Genomic DNA, 22,224 nt, shown 5'->3' on the forward strand with positions numbered 1-22,224 from the left:
GAACATTTCAAATATTTTCATTGCTCTGCTCCCTCATGGCAGACTATATTTTCATTCTTTGTGTAGTGATGAGGAAGAAGATTGACAGTTGAGTACTTTGTGTCCCTGCTATTTTTTTATTGAAGTAGGTGCTGTCATTCTGCATTGTCTTTGTTTTGCAATGAGAACAGAGTGAATTTCTTTATGTAACCATGTTTTATTTTATTTTTCACTTTTATTTCATTTAAAAAAATATATATATTTGAGCATGCTGTTCTAAAAAAATCAGGTTTTCATTATACTGGGTGGTTTATACCTGTATTTTTGTCTCCTTTCAGTTCATAATGTGAAGGAATTAGAAGTTGTCTGCCATATACAGAACTGACACTGAATCACCAGGGTGGATTAAAGAGGATAACCATTAAGGAAAATTACTCCGATTTGAAAATTATAGTAACGTTAGTCCATTCGAACATTAAAAGCATTATTTATGTCTAAATAAATGAATGTTTTTATTGTTTTTCATGGTGTATGTAATTGCACACTAGCCATTTAATTAATCCACAAACCCAATTTTCTTGTGTGCTGTAGACAACGCACTACTCTGTGAGCCAAATAAATGATGATATTTTTAGCTTCGGACTTTATTCACAGTACATTGGTTATTGTTAAGAGGTTGGCTGTGTCAGGGGTGTATGTGCAAACAAAAAAAAATGTGTGGGAAGTGCTGGTGATATGCTGAAAATTAAACTCTGTCTCAAAGAAGGTGTTGTTGAATAGGCTACTTGTTTGTATATGTTTGAGAAATGCTAATATAAAATGCTAAATACCAATTCCATCCACTGGAAGATGTAAACTGGAGAAGAAATACCCGAGTGGCTAACATGGTACTAAAATAGCTTACCAAATCAATGATATTTTCATTTCAGTCCATAATTTATCTATAATAAAACAAATCAATATAGGATATTTAACAAGGCACTTCCAGTTTTTAAATAAACATTGATGCGAAGACCATCGGCTTAGAAAGCATAATTTGTTACATTATGCGAGTGAAGTATGGGGAAATTTATATTCAATTATTGCAGATTTTGCAATGAATTTAGTGTTTGCATCTCTTGATGTCTTAGAAAGTGAGCTGAATTCAGGCAACAAGAAGGCCCTCTGTTGTATCCTGCTGAGAGCAGAACTAATGTTTTAATAATGAATCTGTGATGAAGGCAGTTCTCACTATTGAACCAGCTCTATTCAGATTAATTGAGTTTCATATGAGTATGCAGTCATTTCCTGAGGCATTATGAGAACTCCATATTAAATTTCACTAAATTTTTAAACAGTGTTGACAGTATTTTGAAATTTTGTTCTCCTTCTAGGTCTCGAAATTATCTTTTGGCACAGTTTCTCACAGTGACTGTATTGTTGCATGCTGATACCAACCTGTTTAATAATACTTGTTGATCGACATAAAATTATGGAACAGATTTATTTTAAACTCTTATTTACTCCTATTTTGTGTGTGTGTGTGTTTTTCTGTTCCAGTGGGAGTGTTTATGGACCTTCATTCTCTTCTGCACTTTCTCCTTGTTATTGGTGTGGTTTTACTTCTGGTGGGAGGCCCACAATGACTACAGCGAGTTTAACTGGTGAGTAGGCCTTTTAAAATCATACACTTTCATCAGCGATCCCACAATCTCTGTTTCTCTGCACAGATACATCTAAGAAACTCATGAGCTTTCCCGAAACAAATTTGGTATAATCCTACGCTTAAAGTAATCCAGAGATCATGGAAAAGGCTCTGATGGAACAGATTGCAACTTTAATAGATAGGCTGGACTGTTTTTGGCTAGGATTTAGAATGGAATTGCTGATTGCACATACTGTGCAGTATATACAAATACTACTTTTAGTATTTAAAACAGTATGCATTATGCAATGAATTAGAGTAGTATGCTACATTGCATTGCATACTGGTTACATATTTAATCCAGCTAATTATCATCTTGAATAAATGCAGTTATTTTGTATTTTTAATGCAAGGTTGTATGAAAAAAATGTGTTTGCTTTTGTCAGTCCAATTAATCATTGAGTCAAGAAACTTATGCTGATAATCGAGGCTGCTATTATTTCCAGTTAATTTGTCAAACATTAAACGGAAGGGCAAGTCGAGCAGAGTGCATTTTGGGATATAGGACCAAGGGCAGTGTTCTTTGTTGTGTGTTGCTCATTTATGTGAACTAAATGTTTACATAAAATACAGAAATAAAATGTATATATATATATACACATACATGCATATATACATATATAGTAATTAGTAGTCAAATCGATCAATTGCGATTAATCGCATCTAACATAAAAGTTTGTGTTTACATAATATATGTGTGTATATACAGTATATTATATTTATATGTACACACATTTATTAGGTAAACAAACTTTTATGTTAGGTGGAATTAATTGCGATTAATCGAATATTTATTTATATATAAAATGTATTTTATTACATTATATATAATATAGTATATCTGCATAATGCTGTATAATATTAACACACACAAAAATACTTGCATTTACATTCAGTCATGGTTTAGCTATTAAATACATTTTAGTCAAATCAAATTTGTTTATAAAGCGGTTTCATTTTTTTCAGCAGTTTTTTTCAGCAAAACAATTGCCATATGCACAAACAAATAACAAGACAACAGAAGACTGCAGCCACATACAGTATATTACTATTGGACAGTATTGGTTCAAGAAAACAAGTGAGGGGGCAGTTGCATTTTGATCAAGCTGTAGGCGTACCAATGAATATTGACAAACGCCTATATATAAAGCATTACAGTAATCGAGGTGTGACGAAACAATACTACATAATCTTCCATTTCCCAGGAGCCACATACTCCGTAAAACGGGTTGAGGACATTAAAAACAACGTGACAGTAAAAGCCATTGTTTGCTTTTTTCCTCAAGGTCGTTTTCTCCTGATCCTCCTGATCTCCTTTTTAATTCTGTTTTCTTTTCCTTTTCAATGTCACTTCTCTCCTTCTTTGTGGCCTCCACCTTCTCCCACACAGTCTCATGGGAGGTACATTGTCCTTGATTTTACTGTAGAGGACAAAAGGGGTTGATTCACAGCGAACTCCAGTTAATGCCCAGAGGGACCGTGCAAGCATGTAGAATCTGTGATCAGGCAGGAGAGGCATCAAACCCTCAATCTGGCTCCGCCCACAAAGCTGCAGTTTAGCCTGTCAGTTCAGAAGGGTGATCTATGACATGCCCACCCCTTTTCCATTCTGATTCTAGGCTCAGATAAACATACTAACATATTGCTATTGCTGCAGTATATACTATGTCAGTAAGATTTTTTTATGTTTTTGAAAGAAGTCTCTCATGCTCTCCCAGGCTACATTTGAATACAGTAAAAACAGTAATATTGTGGAAATATTATTACAATTTAAAACGGCTGTCTTCTAATGTCATTGATTCCTGTGATGGCAAAGCTGAATTTTTAGCAGCCGTTACTTCATTACTTTAGCAGACAGTCTTCATTCCTTTAGAAATCATTCTAACACTCAAGAAACATTTCTTATATTATATGAAACATTATGTTGAAAACATTCATTTAACATTCTTTTAAAGGTGCTTTCACGCCATGTAAAAAGCCTTCATGTGCTTGTTGAATTTTCTGAGAGCTATGACTTGTACCCCGTGGCCGCTGTATCACCTGACCACTGCAGATTTAAAGTGTGTTCGACTTGAAGCTGCACTGACTGATCGGTGAATGACACCAAAGTACCGCGAGAGTGTTTCGAAAGTGTACTGAGCGGTAATTACGACATGGCGTGAACGCAGTGTAACATTTGCCATTTTTTTCCCACAGCATTATAGAAAAACAACTGGTGGTTATATAAAAACAAGATGTTAACTTTATACGACTCTCTGAATTAAAAATAGCATAAAGATGTCTACAGCATACTACAGTTTGAAGCATACTGTGGAATAATATGCACTTTTTCAGGATATAAAGGATATACTACACATTGGGTAAACATAGGCCGGTATTCAATTCTGATCAAAGCCGTTGTGCCTAGATGTTGAAGAAAGCTAATATTGACCCTGATACTGTGCCTCATGGTCTCATATGCTTTATCTCCCTTTGTTTCAAAGATACGCACAAGGCAGATGATGCTTTTTGTAAAACAGATGCTTCTCTGATTCACCTCTTTGGTAAAAGTATACTTACATAATCCAGAGCTCTCATGAGAGCGAGCAAGAGAAATGTGGAGCCTGTCAAAAGATTAGTTAGCTTCTATTTGTTTTTCAGGGGCTTGGTTATTTGGTTAGGTCTGAACATTATGGAGGACACCCACGAATTCTAATGCTGAATAATCAACTTCTAACAGTTTTCCGGTATTGTGCTCCCACAGGTTTTTATATAACCGTTCAGGGGAGTGGAGCGATGGAACCATTCCCATATTGGCCACAACGGCAGCTGGCTTCACCTATATTGCATTTTTAATGGTGAGTTGTAACTGCTCTGTAGCACTGATACGGCACTGTGGGTTTGCATACCAAAACCTCTCCAGAACCACTAACGCTTTAAATATCTCTCTCACACATGTGTACATGTCACCATTCAGCATTATTTTGGCTTATTTTAGTTATCACTTTATCTTAACAGTTGCTGTCACCCGTTTTTTTGTTAAACTTAATATTTGTCCTTTTTTGGTCCAGATTTTAGCCCTGTGTCATGTAGCTGTCGGACAGCAGTTAAACCTTCACTGGCTCCACAAGGTACCTGTCAACCATTGAAATGTTTTTCCCCAGAATAGAAATAGAAAACCTAGTCCGTTTATGTGAGACAAACAAAATTAACCTTGACACAGTGTCACAAACACCTCATGCCCTGAGGCTTTCTAGCCACATTGAGATAGTATAAGTTGTATTTCCTGTTTGTTTATGAACAGAGAAGGAAGCATAGTTTGGTTTGCTGGGAATAAATTAAGTAGAATTGTGTAATATGACTTTTAACTGAATTAACTGGTTTTTCTCACTAGATTGGTGTGACAGTCGCTTTGCTCGCTACAACAATTGGCGTGATATCTGTCACTCAGATGTGGGGAGAGGAATGGGATGTAGTTTGGATTTCTCTTCAGGTATGTTCTTTTAGAAATCTGATCTCCGGGTTTCAGATAGTCCTGAAAAGCCTGATAATAAATGTCAGGGACGTTTCCTTGTACGTTTTTCTAGTTAGACTACCCTTCAAAAGATTGGGGTCAGTCCGATTTTTGTTGTTGAAAGAAATGAACACTTTTATTCAGCAAGGTTGCATTAAATTGATCAAAAGTAACAGTAAATACATATGTAATGTTACAAAAGATTTATCATTCAAATAAATGCTGTTCATTTGAGCAATCTATTCATAAAAAAAAAAAATCTGTTTTCACAAAAATATTAAACGGCTCAACTGTTTTCAACATTGATAATAATAAGAAATGCTTCTTGAGCAGCAAAGTAGCATTTTAAAATGATTTCTGAAGAATCATGTGACACTGAAGACTGAAGTAATGATGCTGAAAATTCAGCTTTGCCATCACAGGCAATAATATTTCACAGTATTACTGTTTTTTTTGCTGTACTTTTGATTAAATAAATGCAGCTTTGGTGAGTGTAAGAGATTTCTTTCAAAAACATTAAAACATCTTACAGACCCCAAACCTTTGAATGATAGTGTATGCTTCAGGCTAGAAGTTTGTCTTGAGTGTGCTATCTCTCTCTGTAAACTGATTTTTCTACAGACACTTTAAAGGCTTAGTTCACCCAAAAATTAAAACGATGTCATTATTTACTCACCCTCATGTCGTTGCAAACTTTTAAGACTTTCGTTTATCTTTGGAACACAAATGAAGATATTTTTGATGAAATCTGAGAGCTTTCTGTCCCTCCATAGACAGCAACGAAACTACCACTTTGACGCTTCAAAAAGTTACATACAACTAAAACTAATCCATATGAATTGAGCGGTTTAGTCCAACATTTTCTGTAGAGACACGATCGCTTTATATGATGAACAGATTGAATTTAGTTCGTTTAGTTTGTTCTTGCTGAAGCTCAAACATGATGCGTAACACACGAGAATGAACCTCATTGGTTCTTGCTGAAGCTCAAACATGATGCGTAACACACGAGAATGAACCTCATTGGTTCTTGCTGAAGCTCAAACATGATGCGTAACACACGAGAATGAACCTCTAACACACAAGAATGAACCTCATTGGTTCTTGCTGAAGCTCAAACATGATGCGTAACACAAGAATAAACCTCATTGGTTCTTGCTGAAGCTCAAACATGATGCATAACACACGAGAATGAACCTCATTGGTTCTTGCTGAAACTCAAACATGATGCGTAACACATGAGAATGAACCTCTAACACACAAGAATGAACCTCATTGGTTCTTGCTGAAGCTCAAACATGATGCGTAACACAAGAATGAACCTCATTGGTTCTTGCTGAAGCTCAAACATGATGCGTAACACACGAGAATGAACCTCATTGGTTCTTGCTGAAGCTCAAACGTGCTGCGTAACACACAAGAATGAACCTCATTGGTTCTCGAAAGTCAAGCGAACATGCTTGAGCTTCCGTTTACCACAACTGATGTGTGAGTTGGTGAATGTTTATGTGAATAAAAGCCTTAATTTGGACTAAACCATTCAATTCATATGGATTCGTTTTACGATCTCTTTATGAACTTTTTGAAGCGTCAAAATGGTAGTTGCGTAGCTGTCAATTGGGGGATGGAAATCTCTCTGATTTCATTAAAATGTCTTTATTTGTGTTTCAAAGATAAACATAATTCTTACAGGTTTCGAATGACATGAGGGTGAGTAAATGATGACAAAAGATTCATTTTTGGGTGAACTATCCATTTAAATAAGGTTCCTCAGTTTTCTAGACATTTCTCTCATTCTGTCTATGTTTGTGTATTTAGGACAAATTAATGTCTCCATTTTTGTTCAGGCTACTGGTCCCTTCCTTCAAATCGGCGCTTTAGCTGCTACAACCGCTTTGGCCTGGCTGGTGGCGGGACAGGTGGCACGAGGAGAGAAAACCAGTAAGCCGAATTCACTTCCTCGCTCAAAGATCAGGCTCTCAGTTAGACATCATTATTAACCAGATGTTAATTATTAAAGCGATACACAGAGAAGTCCTCCATCCCTATTGATACATTCCTGTCATCACACAGACACATTACTATCTCCACTAGCTCAATGCTCTAGTGTTTCATGTTACAGCATTTGGGGCGAAATTAATAAACTGCTATTGATTCTTCATTTCTGTTTACCCAAGCTCATCTGATTCAACTACGCACAGATTTAACTGGTTTAGCTCATTTAGTTAATCAGAACAAAATGCCTCTTCCTTCCTCAGGGACGTACAGTACACAGAGCCTTTATTAACATTAATTACACTTCATTAACATGAGCTTTATTAACAAAATTAATAGGCACTGCATACACCATGAAGGTGTGTGTGTAAATTAGAATACCGCTGTGGGCAAGTGATGTAATCGGTGTGTGGCTGAACACTGTGTAACTCTGGTAACACCGACTATCGCAGCAAAGCCTAATGCTCACCAAAGCTGTATTTATTAAATCAAAAATACAATAAAACTGTAATATTGTCAAAATTGTATTATAATTTAAAATAACTGTTTTATTTGGATATATTTTAAACTGGGATTTATTCCTCAGATGCAAAGCTGAATTTTCAGCATCATTACTCATCAGTCTTTAGTGTCACATGATCCTTCAGAAATCATTCTAATATGATGATTTAGTACTCAAGGAAACATTTATTATTAATATCAATTTTGAAACAGATGAATATATTTTTGATAAATAGAAAGTTCAAAAGAATGGCTATTTTTTTAAAATAGAAATATTTTGTAACATTATAAATGTCTTCACTGTCACTTAATTTAATGTGTCCTTGCTAAATAAAAATTATTATGAAATAGAAGACCCCAAGCTTTTGAATGGAAGTGTATTTTGTCTTCATTTGTAAGATTTAGAAAACTATTCATGTGGATTAACTTCGCATGTGAATTAAAATAGCTGTGTAAGCTCAATTCCACACATCATGTGCTCATTCATAGTGCAACACAAGAATGTGTATATTCAGCATTGCTGCAAGGGAAGATATTGCACATTTTAGCCTAAACTTCTAGAGTTTTCTTCTTCAGGACAGCTGCTGTCATGGCTCCTCAACTGTAAAACATAAATTTACTTACTGTAGCACTAATATTAGAAAGCACATAATGTACAAGGAAACCGCACACTTTAAATGTGCTGGCTAAACATTCACAGTTAAATTTAATTTAGGCATTTCCTCTTAGCTACTGCAAAGATTATGACATACCACATGTAATCACAATTCAAATTGTTTAAAAACATCTCATTTAAAGCCATTTTATTCCTAAAAAAATGCTTCTTTTTTTTTAAAGCTGTACCATAGTTGTAATTTCAGATAACTAAGTTGTTGATTCTTTAGGGTTCCAGATGATGGTTCTCCTCATCTACCTGAGTGTTCTCCTCACACTGTACTTCATTCCGCTGTCAATCACCTCACCCTGCATTATGGAGCGTGGGAGTCTCAAAGCAGCACCCACCATCATCGGCCATCAAGGAGCTCCAATGGTAAGCTGTCAAATTGTCAACATTGTTCTGTGCACTTCCTGTCTTCCCTAGATGCTACATCAAGCTCAGGCTACATCACGGATTGCTGGAGGCAGTTTGGTCCTTGCTCTCTCTCTTTCTAGGCCTCTATCTCTTTCCTGTGTCTTTTTCCATCCCTCACTTTCCCTCTCTTTTTCTTTCTCTCTCTTCATTTATCTTTCTCATATTTCTTTTCCCTGGCTTGTCATAGCTAAATATAACTCTGGTAAGAGCCAGTGAGAATCTCTGTGTAGGCGTTGTTCAAGGTTTGGTGGTTATGAAGGGTTTTCAATACGCTCGTGTGTATCAGTGGTGTATTGTGCTCTGTAATGGCAAATGCGCTTTTATATTCGTGGATGTTATTTTTGTTTGATAGTGGCACAGAAAAAATTGCAAATGATGTTGTACATTTGTAGTGAAATGCAGTATTTGGACAGGATTAGTTTTATGAACTACTTGAAGGTATGAATATAGGACATCCATTATTTCATGTACTGATTCAGCTGGAATTGGACTTTTTGTGTCTGTGTCTAGATGTGTACGTCACTAATTATTATACAATATACGTGTATGTATATGTATATGTGTGTGTGTGTGTGTATATATATATATAATATTAACATAGATATAATAGATATATTATAATTGTCACTAATTGAGCACCTAATCAGCATATTATAATGATTTCTGAAGGATCATGTGACACAGAAGGAATGGCTGCCATCACATTTTTTAATATACTGTATATTAAAATAAAAAAGTTATTTTTTAATATTTAGATTATTTCACAATATTACTATTTTTACTGTATTTTCTTCAAATTAATACAGCCTTGGTGGTGAGAGATAGTTCTTTCATAAACATAAAAAAAATCCTAATTATTACAAACTTTTGACAGGTTGTGTGTGTAACTTTCTATGTAGATTTTTGGGGTTTGTATGAAAAAAAGAGATGTTTAATTGCTCTGGATTACAATCATCTGTGAAAAACACAAATCTACCTAATTTCCCCTCGGAAAAATTGGTCCGCTTCTGAATATGGCTACAGAAAAATAAATGAGAAATATAATAAGTAATAACATCTCAGCGTTCTTATGTGTCTTTCTAGTAGCAGTGTTATGTAAGATTTCTGCTACCTTATTAGTGAACAATTTTCTTTGGAGGAACTTCAAGTAATTGTCTTCTGCCACTCCTAGCTACAGCTATAAACACCCAAACCTGGGTTGAAAACACATTGAGGGTGCTGGTTTGAGATCATAGGTGTGGAACTGACCACCATGGCTTTAAAAGCCAGAATTCTGAGATGAGGGTCATAACCATAAGTCTTCTCCAAAGGCACATTCTGTTGATCCTTAATATATTCCTCTCCTCATTCTCTTGTGCTTAAAAGGAAGCATCTCACCCTCATTCTGCATTTGTCACATGTAGACCCGCTGTGTTCAGATGATCTCAAGTTGCTGCTTGCATGCCGTTGCATAAGCATGAACCACAGAGGAGCCGTAGATTGTGCATCTGTCTGGCCCTCAAGCACTCAGTGAACCTCTGAGGAGTTATTGATTTATATCCAAACAACAAGGAAGATGTTTTGCTATTGCCTAGCTCCAGGGTGAAAAGAGTCTCACATTTTGGTTTAACAATGCTCTTTCCTTTGCTGCTTCCATAGGGTTCACGTATGCAGTACTTTAATCTTTGTATCATTTTCACTTCTTAATTTTTTAAGAGTTTTTTTTCTTTCTCTCTTGTTCAGCTCGCTCCAGAGAACACTCTACTATCCTTCAACCGAGCTCTGCAGAGAAATGTTAGTGGGTTGGAGGCGGATGTGACCATCAGGTATTCATACATTCATTCTGTCTGTCTGGTTCTTCTCTTGGTACAGTTCAATCAATAGATTATACAGAGCAGTGTGTGTCTGAAGGCACAAGGCCACAGTGTGTGTTTCAAAGTGTGAATCCTTGTGTGGCAGAGCGAGACTGCTATAATGAGAGGTTGGCATGAGTGGTGACGTCTCTTTAACCCAGGGAGTGCACAGTAATTGAACACTGGGACAGACAGGAAGACTTTATAAAGAAGCCCATTTAAGCTATAATCTACTCTGCCTGCACATCTTTAGATAATGGAGCAGAAATTGTCCATCTGTTGTGTTGTAATTTATCTTGGTTAAAGAGAGTCATCATTCAAGCTTTTTTGATTGAGATATCTCAAATACAAGTGAAGCTCTATATGGACAGAATCTCTGGCATAATGTTGATTACCACAAAAATAATTTTGACCTCATTTTTAAAAACATTTTTTTTTCCATTTTTTAAAATCTATTAGTACATTTTTTAAATTCATCATTGAAATATTAAATGTTTTGTCCTGATAGCATCTTGACCATTGTGTTGCAATGATACAGCTGCAATTTTTAAACGGTTGAGTCAGTTAAAAGAACAATTTATATTCTAAGAAACACTATAAAAATAAATGCAATTGAAAATGTAGTCTTGTGGACCGTTACTGCTTTGGGATTGGTTGTTTCAGGCAACGTTTTGCTCTGGTTGGGAACATCTGGTTTAATTTCATTGAGAGGTGGTGGCACTGGTATAAAACCATATTCAAATCAAATGGATTGATGTGGCTTAGAGGTTAAATTATCTTGTCTGGTAACCCAAAGGTTCAATCACAAGCTACCACCATTGTGCTCTTTCAAGTCATTAAACCTCAGTTTATTGGTTCCCCTTTGTAAAGAGGCATCTGCCAAATGAAAAAAATAATACTACTTCAATTGTACAACAATCCCACTATTGCAATAAGTCCATACAGATGTTCTTCTGCCAGTCACAGCATACAGTAAGTCCACTCACCTCTTTTATTCACTCTCTTATCATTGAATATTACCCAGCAGTGCTGGCAGGTTCAGCCCTAATGGAAGCACTTCTTTCTCAGTTGCATCTAAGTGCTGTCTAATCACACACTGCTGAGTAACTCTGTCTTTGGCTGTAGTCTAGATGGTGTGCCGTTCCTCATGAGAGACCGGACATTGAGGAGAACCACAAACGTGAGGAGAGTGTTCCCAGAGAGACAGTATGAGGATGCTTCACTCTTCAACTGGACTGATCTGAGCTCACTGAACGCTGGCCAGTGGTTTCTGAAGGTATGGGCCATTTTGGCTCTGAACAATGTCTACAATACAGCTTAAATAGAGATGTAGTAGTGTTAGTAATTTGCATTTATTTATGGCAACACTGAAGAGTGTTTTTAAATTTAAATGGGGATTGGGGACTATAAAATATGAGTTCAGTCTAATATGTAGATGTACTTTAATACTCACACTAAGCCTCTCTCTTGACCATTAATGGAAATTATATTGCAAAACAGGTCATTTGGATGAAACATTTCACAGTTATGATGTCAGCACATTAGTATATGTTCGCCCAAATTTATACATCGACCACTGTTAGTTTTGTGCAATCAGCCCAAACTAATGAACAATAACTATACTGCATTTCATGCAAAGTGATTAGCCAGTTATAACAGATATAATTTGCATATAGAAATCTTAAAGGTACAGTAACAAAAAGGGTCTGTTGATCTCTAAGGGTTATGTAAATTAAAATTTTGACTTTTACTCCAGTTATAAGTGGACTTCAATGTAATTAAGCACAGTGTCATAGCTTCATAATTTATGCTAAATGTCCTTGTTTTCTTTTGACTTTTAAGTTTCAATTTTTTACATTAGGAATGTATAAGTATGTATATCTGCATATAGCTTGACTAACTGATTTCACTGAACGCAGGATGATCCTTTCTGGACTGTACAGTACATGTCAGTGTCCGAGCGCTGGTCGGTGGGGAACCAGACATTGTGCAGCCTGGAGCAGATGCTGGAACTAGCGGCTAAATCCAAGAGCTCGGCTGTATTCACTCTGCGTAGACCACCGCCCAATCACCCCCACCACCACGACTGGGTCAACCTCACCCTGGACACTGTTCTGAGGTCAGGAATACCACAACGGCAGGTTAGTCTTGAGGGAGTGATGCTCACCTTTGATATGCTACTGGAAATCTCATTCATCCTTGGCCTGGGGTTGAAATGGATACCTTTAGGATCCGTTTGTCCTTGTTTTTTATGGTTGTATAGTCGCGCCCCCTAGCTGCGAGTAAAACTAATTACATTATGGTATTGTTATATTGTTATATTGTATATTAAACCTTATAAAAGCCTACTGTATCATATTTGATAAGCAAATTTCTAAGGCCTAAATTATCAACATGATCATAACTTTGCGGAAACACCTGTTTTACACAATCCACTACATGCCTGCTGTCATCTGATTGATAGTTTTTACATTTTTGTCAGCAAGCAAAAAGCCTTTTAATATAATTGTAAAAATGTTTTTGCTGTGAAAAAACTTTTTGCTGTGAAATCTTAACCGATTTTTATAAAGTTAACGTAATAATAACTTTTATATTGTAAGTAATATTTTAAGATGAACACTGATGATTCAAGATGATTATCCATACAGAATGTTTTGAAAAATCTTAAAATACGAGTATCAAATATGATACATCTGGATTTTGAGGAACATGTGTACATCTCTCAGTCTTCATAGTATTGCAATGCATTATATGTTTTGCCCCATACAATAAAATCTACAGAGCTTTGATCATAAAAAAGGAAGCATTTAAATATCATCATTTTATTGTCAATATTGTCTGTCATTTTATTGGGAAATATAGAGTGACGACTATTATTTATATGCAACTTTTGTATGTAGTCTGCTATACTGTTATAAAGATCTCATTGATTTACATTAAAATCTATTAGAAATTCATCTTACTTTTTGTGCATAAAAATATCAGCAAAATATTTTTTGCTCAATTTGGGCCTCTGAATATATTTTTTTCCCTCCTTGAATACAAGTTCCATATTGTCCTATATCATAATTTATATCATATTAAATCTTGTTCATGATACTTTTTTCATTTATAATTAGATTTTTCTGACTATTACTTTATATGTCAGGCTTCACAGAGTTAATACAGTAACTGTTTTGTGTGTGCGTTTGTGTAGGTGATGTGGACGGTGGACAGTAACAGGGAGATGGTGAGGCAGGTTGCTCCAGGTTTACAGCAGACCTCAGTACAGAAGCTGCCCCTCAACACACTCCATCATAAAGACATCAGCAGGGTCCTGCTGCGCTACAACCAGGCCTCTGTGCAGGACGTCCGGTAGGCCTCTGCCCTACTTACAAACACCTGGTCTCACTTACAACATCCACAGTACACGATAAGGGACAGTTTGGGAACAAAAGCTGCAGTGTCTGCTGCACTAGTGTAATGTAACGGAAATGCAGTTGTTCAGCCAAACTTACTATATTATAGCCAATGTTGCTTTTCCAGGCCACAATTTAGCTTGTAAGCTTGTTGCTCACATCTTAATTCAACATAAAAAGCCATTGCAACAACAAACAAGCACAGCAAAAATAAGAGATTGCAGTTGGTGTGAATAGGCTTTTAGTCCCCAGTCAAGTGTGTAAAATCTCGTCCCATATCTGTGTTTATTTGAATAGGCTGTATAATGAGAACAACATCAGTCTGACTCTGTATTCGGTGAACGCCCCGTGGCTGTATTCTCTGCTGTGGTGCAGTGGGGTGTCGTCCGTCTCCTCTGAAGCCCCTCAGGTGCTGAGGAAGGTGCACTATCCGCTCTGGCTCATGGTACAAACCCTCATCTGCTTGTAGATTCCTCATTAGGCAATGGATTAGAAATATAATTGGTCAACATCTGCTGCTCTGGCCTTTATTCAAAATAAAAGCATACGGCTTTATTCAATTTATTTTGCTTTTTTTATTTTTTTTTTACTAAATATGTTAATTGAGTTAATGACATATTTTGTGTATAATATTTATTTATAAAATTATCTCATGCAATATAATATTCAGGAGCATGTTTTATATGCATTGTACAATTTCTCTTGCACCATCTAGTGGTGTGTGTGTGTGTGTGTGTGTGTGTGTGTGCCTCACTAGCATTTGTGTCTTTCCAGACTCCAGATGAGTACTGCTTGATATGGATCTCCACTGATCTCATTTCCTTTGCTGTAGTTCTGGGAATATTTATATTCCAGAAGTAAGTGTCCACTTGTTTGACATGGTATGCTGTAGATTATAGGAATTATGTTCTATTGAAAATAATTATTTTAGTATTATTTATATCCTGTTAAGGTATTTATTAATACACTGAATTGGGTTTTATTTTTTATATTTTCAGTTTTCATTTTAATTTTGTTGAAGTTTTAATAATCATGTTTTGTGCTTTTGTCATTTTTATTTGTCTTTTTTAGTCAAGTTTATATATGTGTGTGTGTGTGTGTGTGTGTGTGTGCGTGTGCGCATGTGTATTTGTATTTAGCTTTAGTATTTAGAAATAAATAATTTCAGTTAGTTGTCAAGGCAACATTTCTCATTTTCATTTAGGTTTTATTTATCACATATTTATATATTTATTTTATTTCACTTTTTTCCAACTAATGAAAACATTTTTTTTTTTTAAGTTTTATATTTAGTTTTAGTTAACACTAACAATATCTTAGGTCTTCTTTCCAAATTTCCAACACATACACTAACATACTTTAATAAAATATTAAATATTCATCTCAATTTAAATCCTTTCAATCTCATCTACATTACGAGCAATACAATATTAGCAAATAGAAATATTAATGTTTATGGAAAGTTAGAGTATCCTGTATATAAATATTGAGTTTTTACTACTAAAGAGATATTTTCAAATTTATGTTCTTTATGAACTTGCTGTTTTTTACTGCTTAAATTCACCCAAACAGTACAGTTTTAGTCTAAAAGAAAATATGACTTTGAATGTTGACTTTGAAATATGACTTTGAAATATGAATGCATCCTGAACCATGGTTAGAGAGAAGGAAAGAAGAATAAATAAGAACATGTGTTTGCATTGATGTTGTATTGGATGTTTAGCATACTCACCAGTTATTTTCATTATAATATTTAATGTTCCAGATCAGCATCACTGGTTAAAGGCAGGGTAGGTAGGATTTATTAAAAATTAAAGATCCAAATTTGTTAAAACTTTCTATATATATCAATACATAATTAAAATGTAAGAACTCTGAAAAAAAGAGTATAAAAATCAAGTGACTCTAGACCGTTTAATCTGTATTAAACACAGCTCATTATTTCGATTCGGGACGAATCAAAGGATTGGCTTAGGCGACTGTCACTCTCTCGCAACCATGGCAACCACCCTTTTGCCACACAGCACCTGCCCACTTGCGCGCGACCGTTTGATTTGAGGAGTGCGAGAGGCACGGAACCTGATCACACCTCCGTCCAGTAGATGGCGGTAATGCACTATGTTTGCAAGCTGCCAATAAAATCTATCGAAGAAGAAGAAGAAGGCACTGAACCTAGGAATACCAAAACAATGGCAGAGAAAGAGCAATCTAAATTTACAGTACCGGCATATGCAGTTAGTGAAGGCAAACCAGGCAAAAAAATGCCCCTTCCCCTCCGCTTGTCTCAGGTAAATAATGCGTCCTCTAGCTCAGCGGTCGGAGTCGCGCGTTCATGTGTTTTGGGGGCGTGGCTTTGGAAGAAGCACAGAAATGAGGGGTTGGAGTGAATGGAAATAATGAGATGTCTTTAAAACAGTCGTGAGAGGTCTACAGACACTCGATTTTGATACTTTCTTTTTCAGAGTACTTACATTTTAATTATGTATTGATATGTACATAAAGTTTAAACAAATTTGAAAAATAAAATTTTTAGACCATTTCTACCTACCCTGCCTTTAATGTGTGAAATGAGAACTCAGTGTTTTGTGGGGTTCTGGATCCTCCACGTTTGCTGCGCTTGCCATTGTGACATTTGCATCTGCTTTTCTGAACTGACCTCTTGATTCTCTCCCTTTCTTTTACCCCTTTCTTCCACCTCTCCTCCTCTTCTTCTTGCTCTCTGCCTGATGTGCATGCTCCTCTTCTCTGCTGCATTCTGGCATCTCTCAGCTATCACATAATCAGGTAATTGGGTCAGCACTGTTGGCCCATGCTGCCAGTGTATATCTCCCTTTCTTGCCCTTCTTTCTCTGTTTCAATCTATCTGCCTGGATCTTTTGTTTGACCTGGATTTTGTCAATGCTACTACTAACTCTTCTTACTAAACCTCAGCCCACATGATTACACTTTAATATCACTGTTTATCACTTAACATATAATTCATATTTAATTCAGGTTTACACAGGAAATACACTTTAGGTTTGTGCTATGATGCTCAGTCACCCCCTATACTGGATGAGTACGGAATGAGCAACAATCACAATTGACTGACAGTTACGTTTAGCTGCTTTTGTTTCTGCAAGAGTCATTTTCTTCTGTTGCAGAGAAGTATTTTCCCCCCAAAAAATTACTTTTATATTTTAAGGTCATCTATAGGCTTTCTTACCAGTCATATGGTTTAAATCTGATTGTCTTGTTTTTGAGCCAACAACACTCCAAAATGTCAGTTGTGACAGATGGTGTTGGATATTATCAGGGAAAAAAAACATACTTTGTATAACAGATGGTCATTATAGATTAACATGCTTGTTTTTGGTTCATGCAAAAATCTAAGGCGTAAGAGTTTAGTAAATTATTCATACACTTGCATTCAAATATTTGGGGGTCGGTAAGATTTTTTTCAAAATGTTTTTGATAGAAGTCTCTTATGCTCACCAGGTCTGCATTAATTTGATCAAATATACAGTAAAAATAGTAATATTGTTCAATGTTATTGCAATTTAAAAGAACCGTTTTCTATTTTAATATAATTACAGTGAGGAAAATAAGTATTTGAACACCCAGCTATTTTGCAAGTTCTCCCACTTGGAAATCATGGAGGGGTCTGAAATTGTCATCGTAGGTGCATGTCCACTGTGAGAGACATAATCTAAAAAAAAAATCCAGAAATCACAATATATGATTTTTTAACTATTTATTTGTATGATACAGCTGCAAATAAGTATTTGAACACCTGTATATCAGCTAGAATTCTGACCCTCAAAGACCTGTTAGTCTGCCTTTAAAATGTCCACTTCCACTCCATTTATTATCCTAAATTAGATGCACCTATTTGAGGTCGTTAGCTGCATAAAGACACCTGTCCACCCCATACAATCAGTAAGAATCCAACTACTAACATGGCCAAGACCAAAGAGCTGTCCAAAGACACTAGAGACAAAATTGTACACCTCCACAAGGCTGGAAAGGGCTACGGGGAAATTGCCAAGCAGCTTGGTGAAAAAAGGTCCACTGTTGGAGCAATCATTAGAAAATGGAAGAAGCTAAACATGACTGTCAATCTCCCTCGGACTGGGGCTCCATGCAAGATCTCACCTCGTGGGGTCTCAATGATCCTAAGAAAGGTGAGAAATCAGCCCAGAACTACACGGGAGGAGCTGGTCAATGACCTGAAAAGAGCTGGGACCACCGTTTCCAAGGTTACTGTTGGTAATACACTAAGACGTCATGGTTTGAAATCATGCATGGCACGGAAGGTTCCCCTGCTTAAACCAGCACATGTCAAGGCCCGTCTTAAGTTTGCCAATGACCATTTGGATGATCCAGAGGAGTCATGGGAGAAAGTCATGTGGTCAGATGAGACCAAAATAGAACTTTTTTGTCATAATTCCACTAAACGTGTTTGGAGGAAGAAGAATGATGAATACCATCCCAAGAACACCATCCCTACTGTGAAGCATGGGGGTGGTAGCATCATGCTTTGGGGGTGTTTTTCTGCACATGGGACAGGGCGACTGCACTGTATTAAGGAGAGGATGACCGGGGCCATGTATTGCGAGATTTTGGGGAACAACCTCCTTCCCTCAGTTAGAGCATTGAAGATGGGTCAAGGCTGGGTCTTCCAACATGACAATGACCCAAAGCACACAGCCAGGATAACCAAGGAGTGGCTCTGTAAGAAGCATATCAAGGTTCTGGCGTGGTCTCCAGACCTTAACCCAATAGAGAATCTTTGGAGGGAGCTCAAACTCCGTGTTTCTCAGCGACAGCCCAGAAACCTGACTGATCTAGAGAAGATCTGTGTGGAGGAGTGGGCCAAAATCCCTCCTGCAGTGTGTGCAAACCTGGTGAAAAACTACAGGAAACGTTTGACCTCTGTAATTGCAAACAAAGGCTACTGTACCAAATATTAACATAGATTTTCTCAGGTGTTCAAATACTTATTTGCAGCTGTATCATACAAATAAATAGTTAAAAAATCATACATTGTGATTTCTGGATTTTTTTTTTAGATTATGTCTCTCACAGTGGACATGCACCTACGATGACAATTTCAGACCCCTCCATGATTTCTAAGTGGGAGAACTTGCAAAATAGCAGGGTGTTCAAATACTTATTTTCCTCACTGTATAATGTAATTTCTTCCTGTGATGGTAAAGCTGAATTTTCAGCATCGTTACTCCAGTTTTCAGTGTCACATGATCCTTTAGAAATCATTCTAATATGATTATTTTCTTCTCAAGGAACATTTCTTATTATTATCAGTGTTGAAAACAACAACTAAATATTTTTGTGGAAACCAGTTTTTTCAGGACTCTTTGAAAATATAAAATCTATATAACATTAACAATGGCTTTATTTTGATCGATTTAATGCAACATTGCTGAATAAAAGTATTAATTTTTTACTGACCCCAAACATTTGAACGGTAATGTAAATACGTTGTACCATATCTTAGTGTCTACCAATTACGTTAATAAATCACTGTGAGATTCATGTGTTAATTTGATTGTCAACACTGGGATTATAAATCAAAAATGAATGTTTTATTAGCAGAGTCAGCTGTAACAACGCATTCTCTGTTTGGCTATGGTCACTAAGGGCGGTTTGTGTACGTGTGTGTTTGTGTGCGCACGTGATCACAGGTGGAGAATGAGTGGGATGCGTAGCTACAACCCAGAGCAGATCATGCTGAGCGCAGCTGTCAGGAGATCCAGCAGAGATGTCAACATCATGAAGGAGAAGCTCATCTTCTCTGGTAAGAGCCACCAAAACACCTCCTGTTGTGTGTGAGAAAGAGCTTATTGGGCAAACAAAATGTGTAATAATGACTGTTTAACTAGATATTTCACTATTGTACATGGCAAAATACTGGTGCAACATTTACTTTTATTTAATGTCTCATTTATTACTTCTCAATGTCTTGCTTTTCATAACACCAAGCTCATTAGCACCATCTTGTGACTCAAAACTGAAGGGATTCACTATTAATTATAATATAGAGTGAGTAAAACATTTGATAAATGGCTAGAAACTCATGTTGAGGCCCAAGTTACAGCAAGAAAACTATAACGTCGCCAGGAACGCTAGGAACGAATCAGGAGAAAGTCTAAAGAGCTGAATGAGAAAGAACTTAAACCTGAAGAAGTTACATTGTAGTTAAATACAGTAGTCAGTGTTAGTTGACTTGTCCATAGATAAAGTAAATTGAATTGCAGATTAAAAATATATAAATAAACAGTGTTGGGGAAAGTTGCTTTTTAAAGTAATGTGTTTTAAAGTATTGCGCCCTTTCACACCAAAAGTGACGTGAATAAGCCTCAGGCTGAAGGAAATGCAAATTCACGTCTGTACAGTAGAGGGCGCATCTCAAAAAAACCTTTCAGCTGCTGCCATTCTGAATAACACTCTTACTTTAGCAATAAAAACTAAAGTTTTAGAAAAATCATGTTAAGTGAGTATCAAATACATCAGGCTTTTAAGGAGGAATGTTCAGTTGTACATCTCTGTCATCTTAGTATTGCATTGCATTATATGTTTTGCCCCTCATAACAAAACTACAGTGACAGCTGATATTTATATTCATTTTATGTAGGTAATCTACTATCCATCTTATGTTTAACGCAAGAGTAGCCATGTTGAATGTGTGAGGCTTCCAGTGTCATCCACTTCCAGTTATTTTAGCAGTTTGAAAATCGCTTATAATCGTGGATACTGTTATAAAAGATCTCATTGATTTACATTACAAGCTGTCAGAATTTCATCTTACGTTTAGACCATATAAACATAAGCAACTGCACGAAAATGCTTATTTTTGCTCAGTTTGGGCCTCTGAATAAAACTGAGGTGATTTTCCCCTATTATCCTGTATCATACTATATGAGCCATAACAGCCTGGTGCATGAAATAAGATACTCAATCAAAAAACACTTGCAATCTTTTGTGTAAATATTCAATAAATAATGTTCCATAAACAACAAAAAAATCAAATGTCAGCCTTTACACAGGGTTAATGTCCGGTTAACTGTACACATGTTGCATGCATTTGTATTTTTGGATTAGCTTTGTGTGTGCATGTGTCCCAACGGTGTTCGCATGCCTCTGTGTGTTTTTAAGGTCAGCCACAGTAGCTGTCCACCTCCTGGGTTTGAGTCTTCCACTACTGTATGTCTCCGCATCCCTTCATCCCATTTCATCTCATTCCCGAATCCTTCCCCTCTCCCTCCTGTCTCTTACTGCCTGCTGCCACCGTCCCGTCTCTTCCTGCATCCATTCATCCATCCATCAATCAATCCATACTCGGCTGACATCCCACAGACTGAATGATCTGTAGCATCACTGGCCAGGGTAACTGTGGCCTGCGTATGGTGAGTATGAGGGGGAGGATCATTCAGATGTGTGGAATTCAAAAAGAACATCTACAATCACCAGCAGCTCTGTTCCAAGTGTGCAAACTACATAGGCAGCTATACCTTCTAATAAAGCATTATTATGTTGAACCTCACATGAACCATTAGAAATTCTTCTTAATATCAGTGTTGAAAACAGTTGTGCTGCTTAAAGGTGTAGTAGGCAATTTCTGCAAAATGCTGTTGAAAATTTGAATCAACAACTAAACAATTTTGTGAATATTTGTTTGTGTATGTGTTTGTTTGGGTGTCGATTTTAAATATCAACCGTGTTTCAGAAATCGCTGTGATATTATAATTTTTGTGGAAACTTTGATAGATCTTTTTCAGGATTCTTTGATGAATAGAAAGTTCAAAAGAACATCAATTATTTAAAATAGAAATCTCTTGTAACATTATAAATGTCTTTTAATTTGATCAGTTTCTATTGATTTACTGAGTAAACGTACTGAATGAAAACTTGTTTCCCTCAATTTTGTCTGAATATGAGAGACTTCTGATGTTAGCATCCAGCTAAGCTAATAAACAAATCAGCACAAAAACACAATATTGAGTAAAATGTTCAATTTTAGTTATATTGATATTGTTGAATAAAAGTAATAACATCTAACCTTGACTAAAAGTGAATAAATGTTATTTTGAGTGAAAAACGTCTTCGTAATACCAACTGACGTAAGGTTGAAAAAGAAGCACACACTATGAAGGCAGCTCACTAAGGTTTGGAACAGAGCCGGTGTGTCTCAAGTGTGTTTAAACATCCTCGGTTCGCGATTTGCATATATGTTAAACTTTCTTTTTATTGCCTTCTTTCATCTTTTTCCA

General features: G+C 36.3%; 1 protein-coding gene across 4 annotated transcripts in view; it reads left to right on the plus strand.

Moving 5' to 3' along the window:
• Nucleotides 1-22,224, plus strand: part of gdpd5b (glycerophosphodiester phosphodiesterase domain containing 5b) — a 52,131-nt gene that overhangs the window by 28,727 nt on the left and 1,180 nt on the right. The window contains exons 3-17 of one of the 4 annotated variants that reach the window (XR_014607926.1): nt 1,519-1,622; nt 4,407-4,500; nt 4,714-4,773; nt 5,037-5,135; nt 7,004-7,097; nt 8,537-8,682; nt 10,447-10,529; nt 11,682-11,832; nt 12,476-12,697; nt 13,753-13,910; nt 14,252-14,399; nt 14,729-14,811; nt 16,724-16,738; nt 19,639-19,751; nt 21,110-21,360. Coding sequence is in view for 2 of the 4 variants with exons in the window: in XM_084126078.1 (XP_083982204.1) it covers nt 1,519-1,622; nt 4,407-4,500; nt 4,714-4,773; nt 5,037-5,135; nt 7,004-7,097; nt 8,537-8,682; nt 10,447-10,529; nt 11,682-11,832; nt 12,476-12,697; nt 13,753-13,910; nt 14,252-14,399; nt 14,729-14,811; nt 16,724-16,738; nt 19,639-19,751 (1,570 nt within the window). In the remaining 2 variants the exon portion in view is untranslated. The remainder of the gene's footprint in view (nt 1-1,518; nt 1,623-4,406; nt 4,501-4,713; nt 4,774-5,036; nt 5,136-7,003; nt 7,098-8,536; nt 8,683-10,446; nt 10,530-11,681; nt 11,833-12,475; nt 12,698-13,752; nt 13,911-14,251; nt 14,400-14,728; nt 14,812-16,723; nt 16,739-19,638; nt 19,752-21,109; nt 21,361-22,224) is intronic. The other 3 variants (XR_014607927.1, XM_084126078.1, XM_084126079.1) reach the window with 3 other exon arrangements.

The sequence above is a fragment of the Abramis brama genome, assembly GCF_963993115.1.
Source record: "Abramis brama genome assembly, chromosome: 10".
NCBI lineage: Eukaryota > Metazoa > Chordata > Actinopteri > Cypriniformes > Leuciscidae > Abramis > Abramis brama.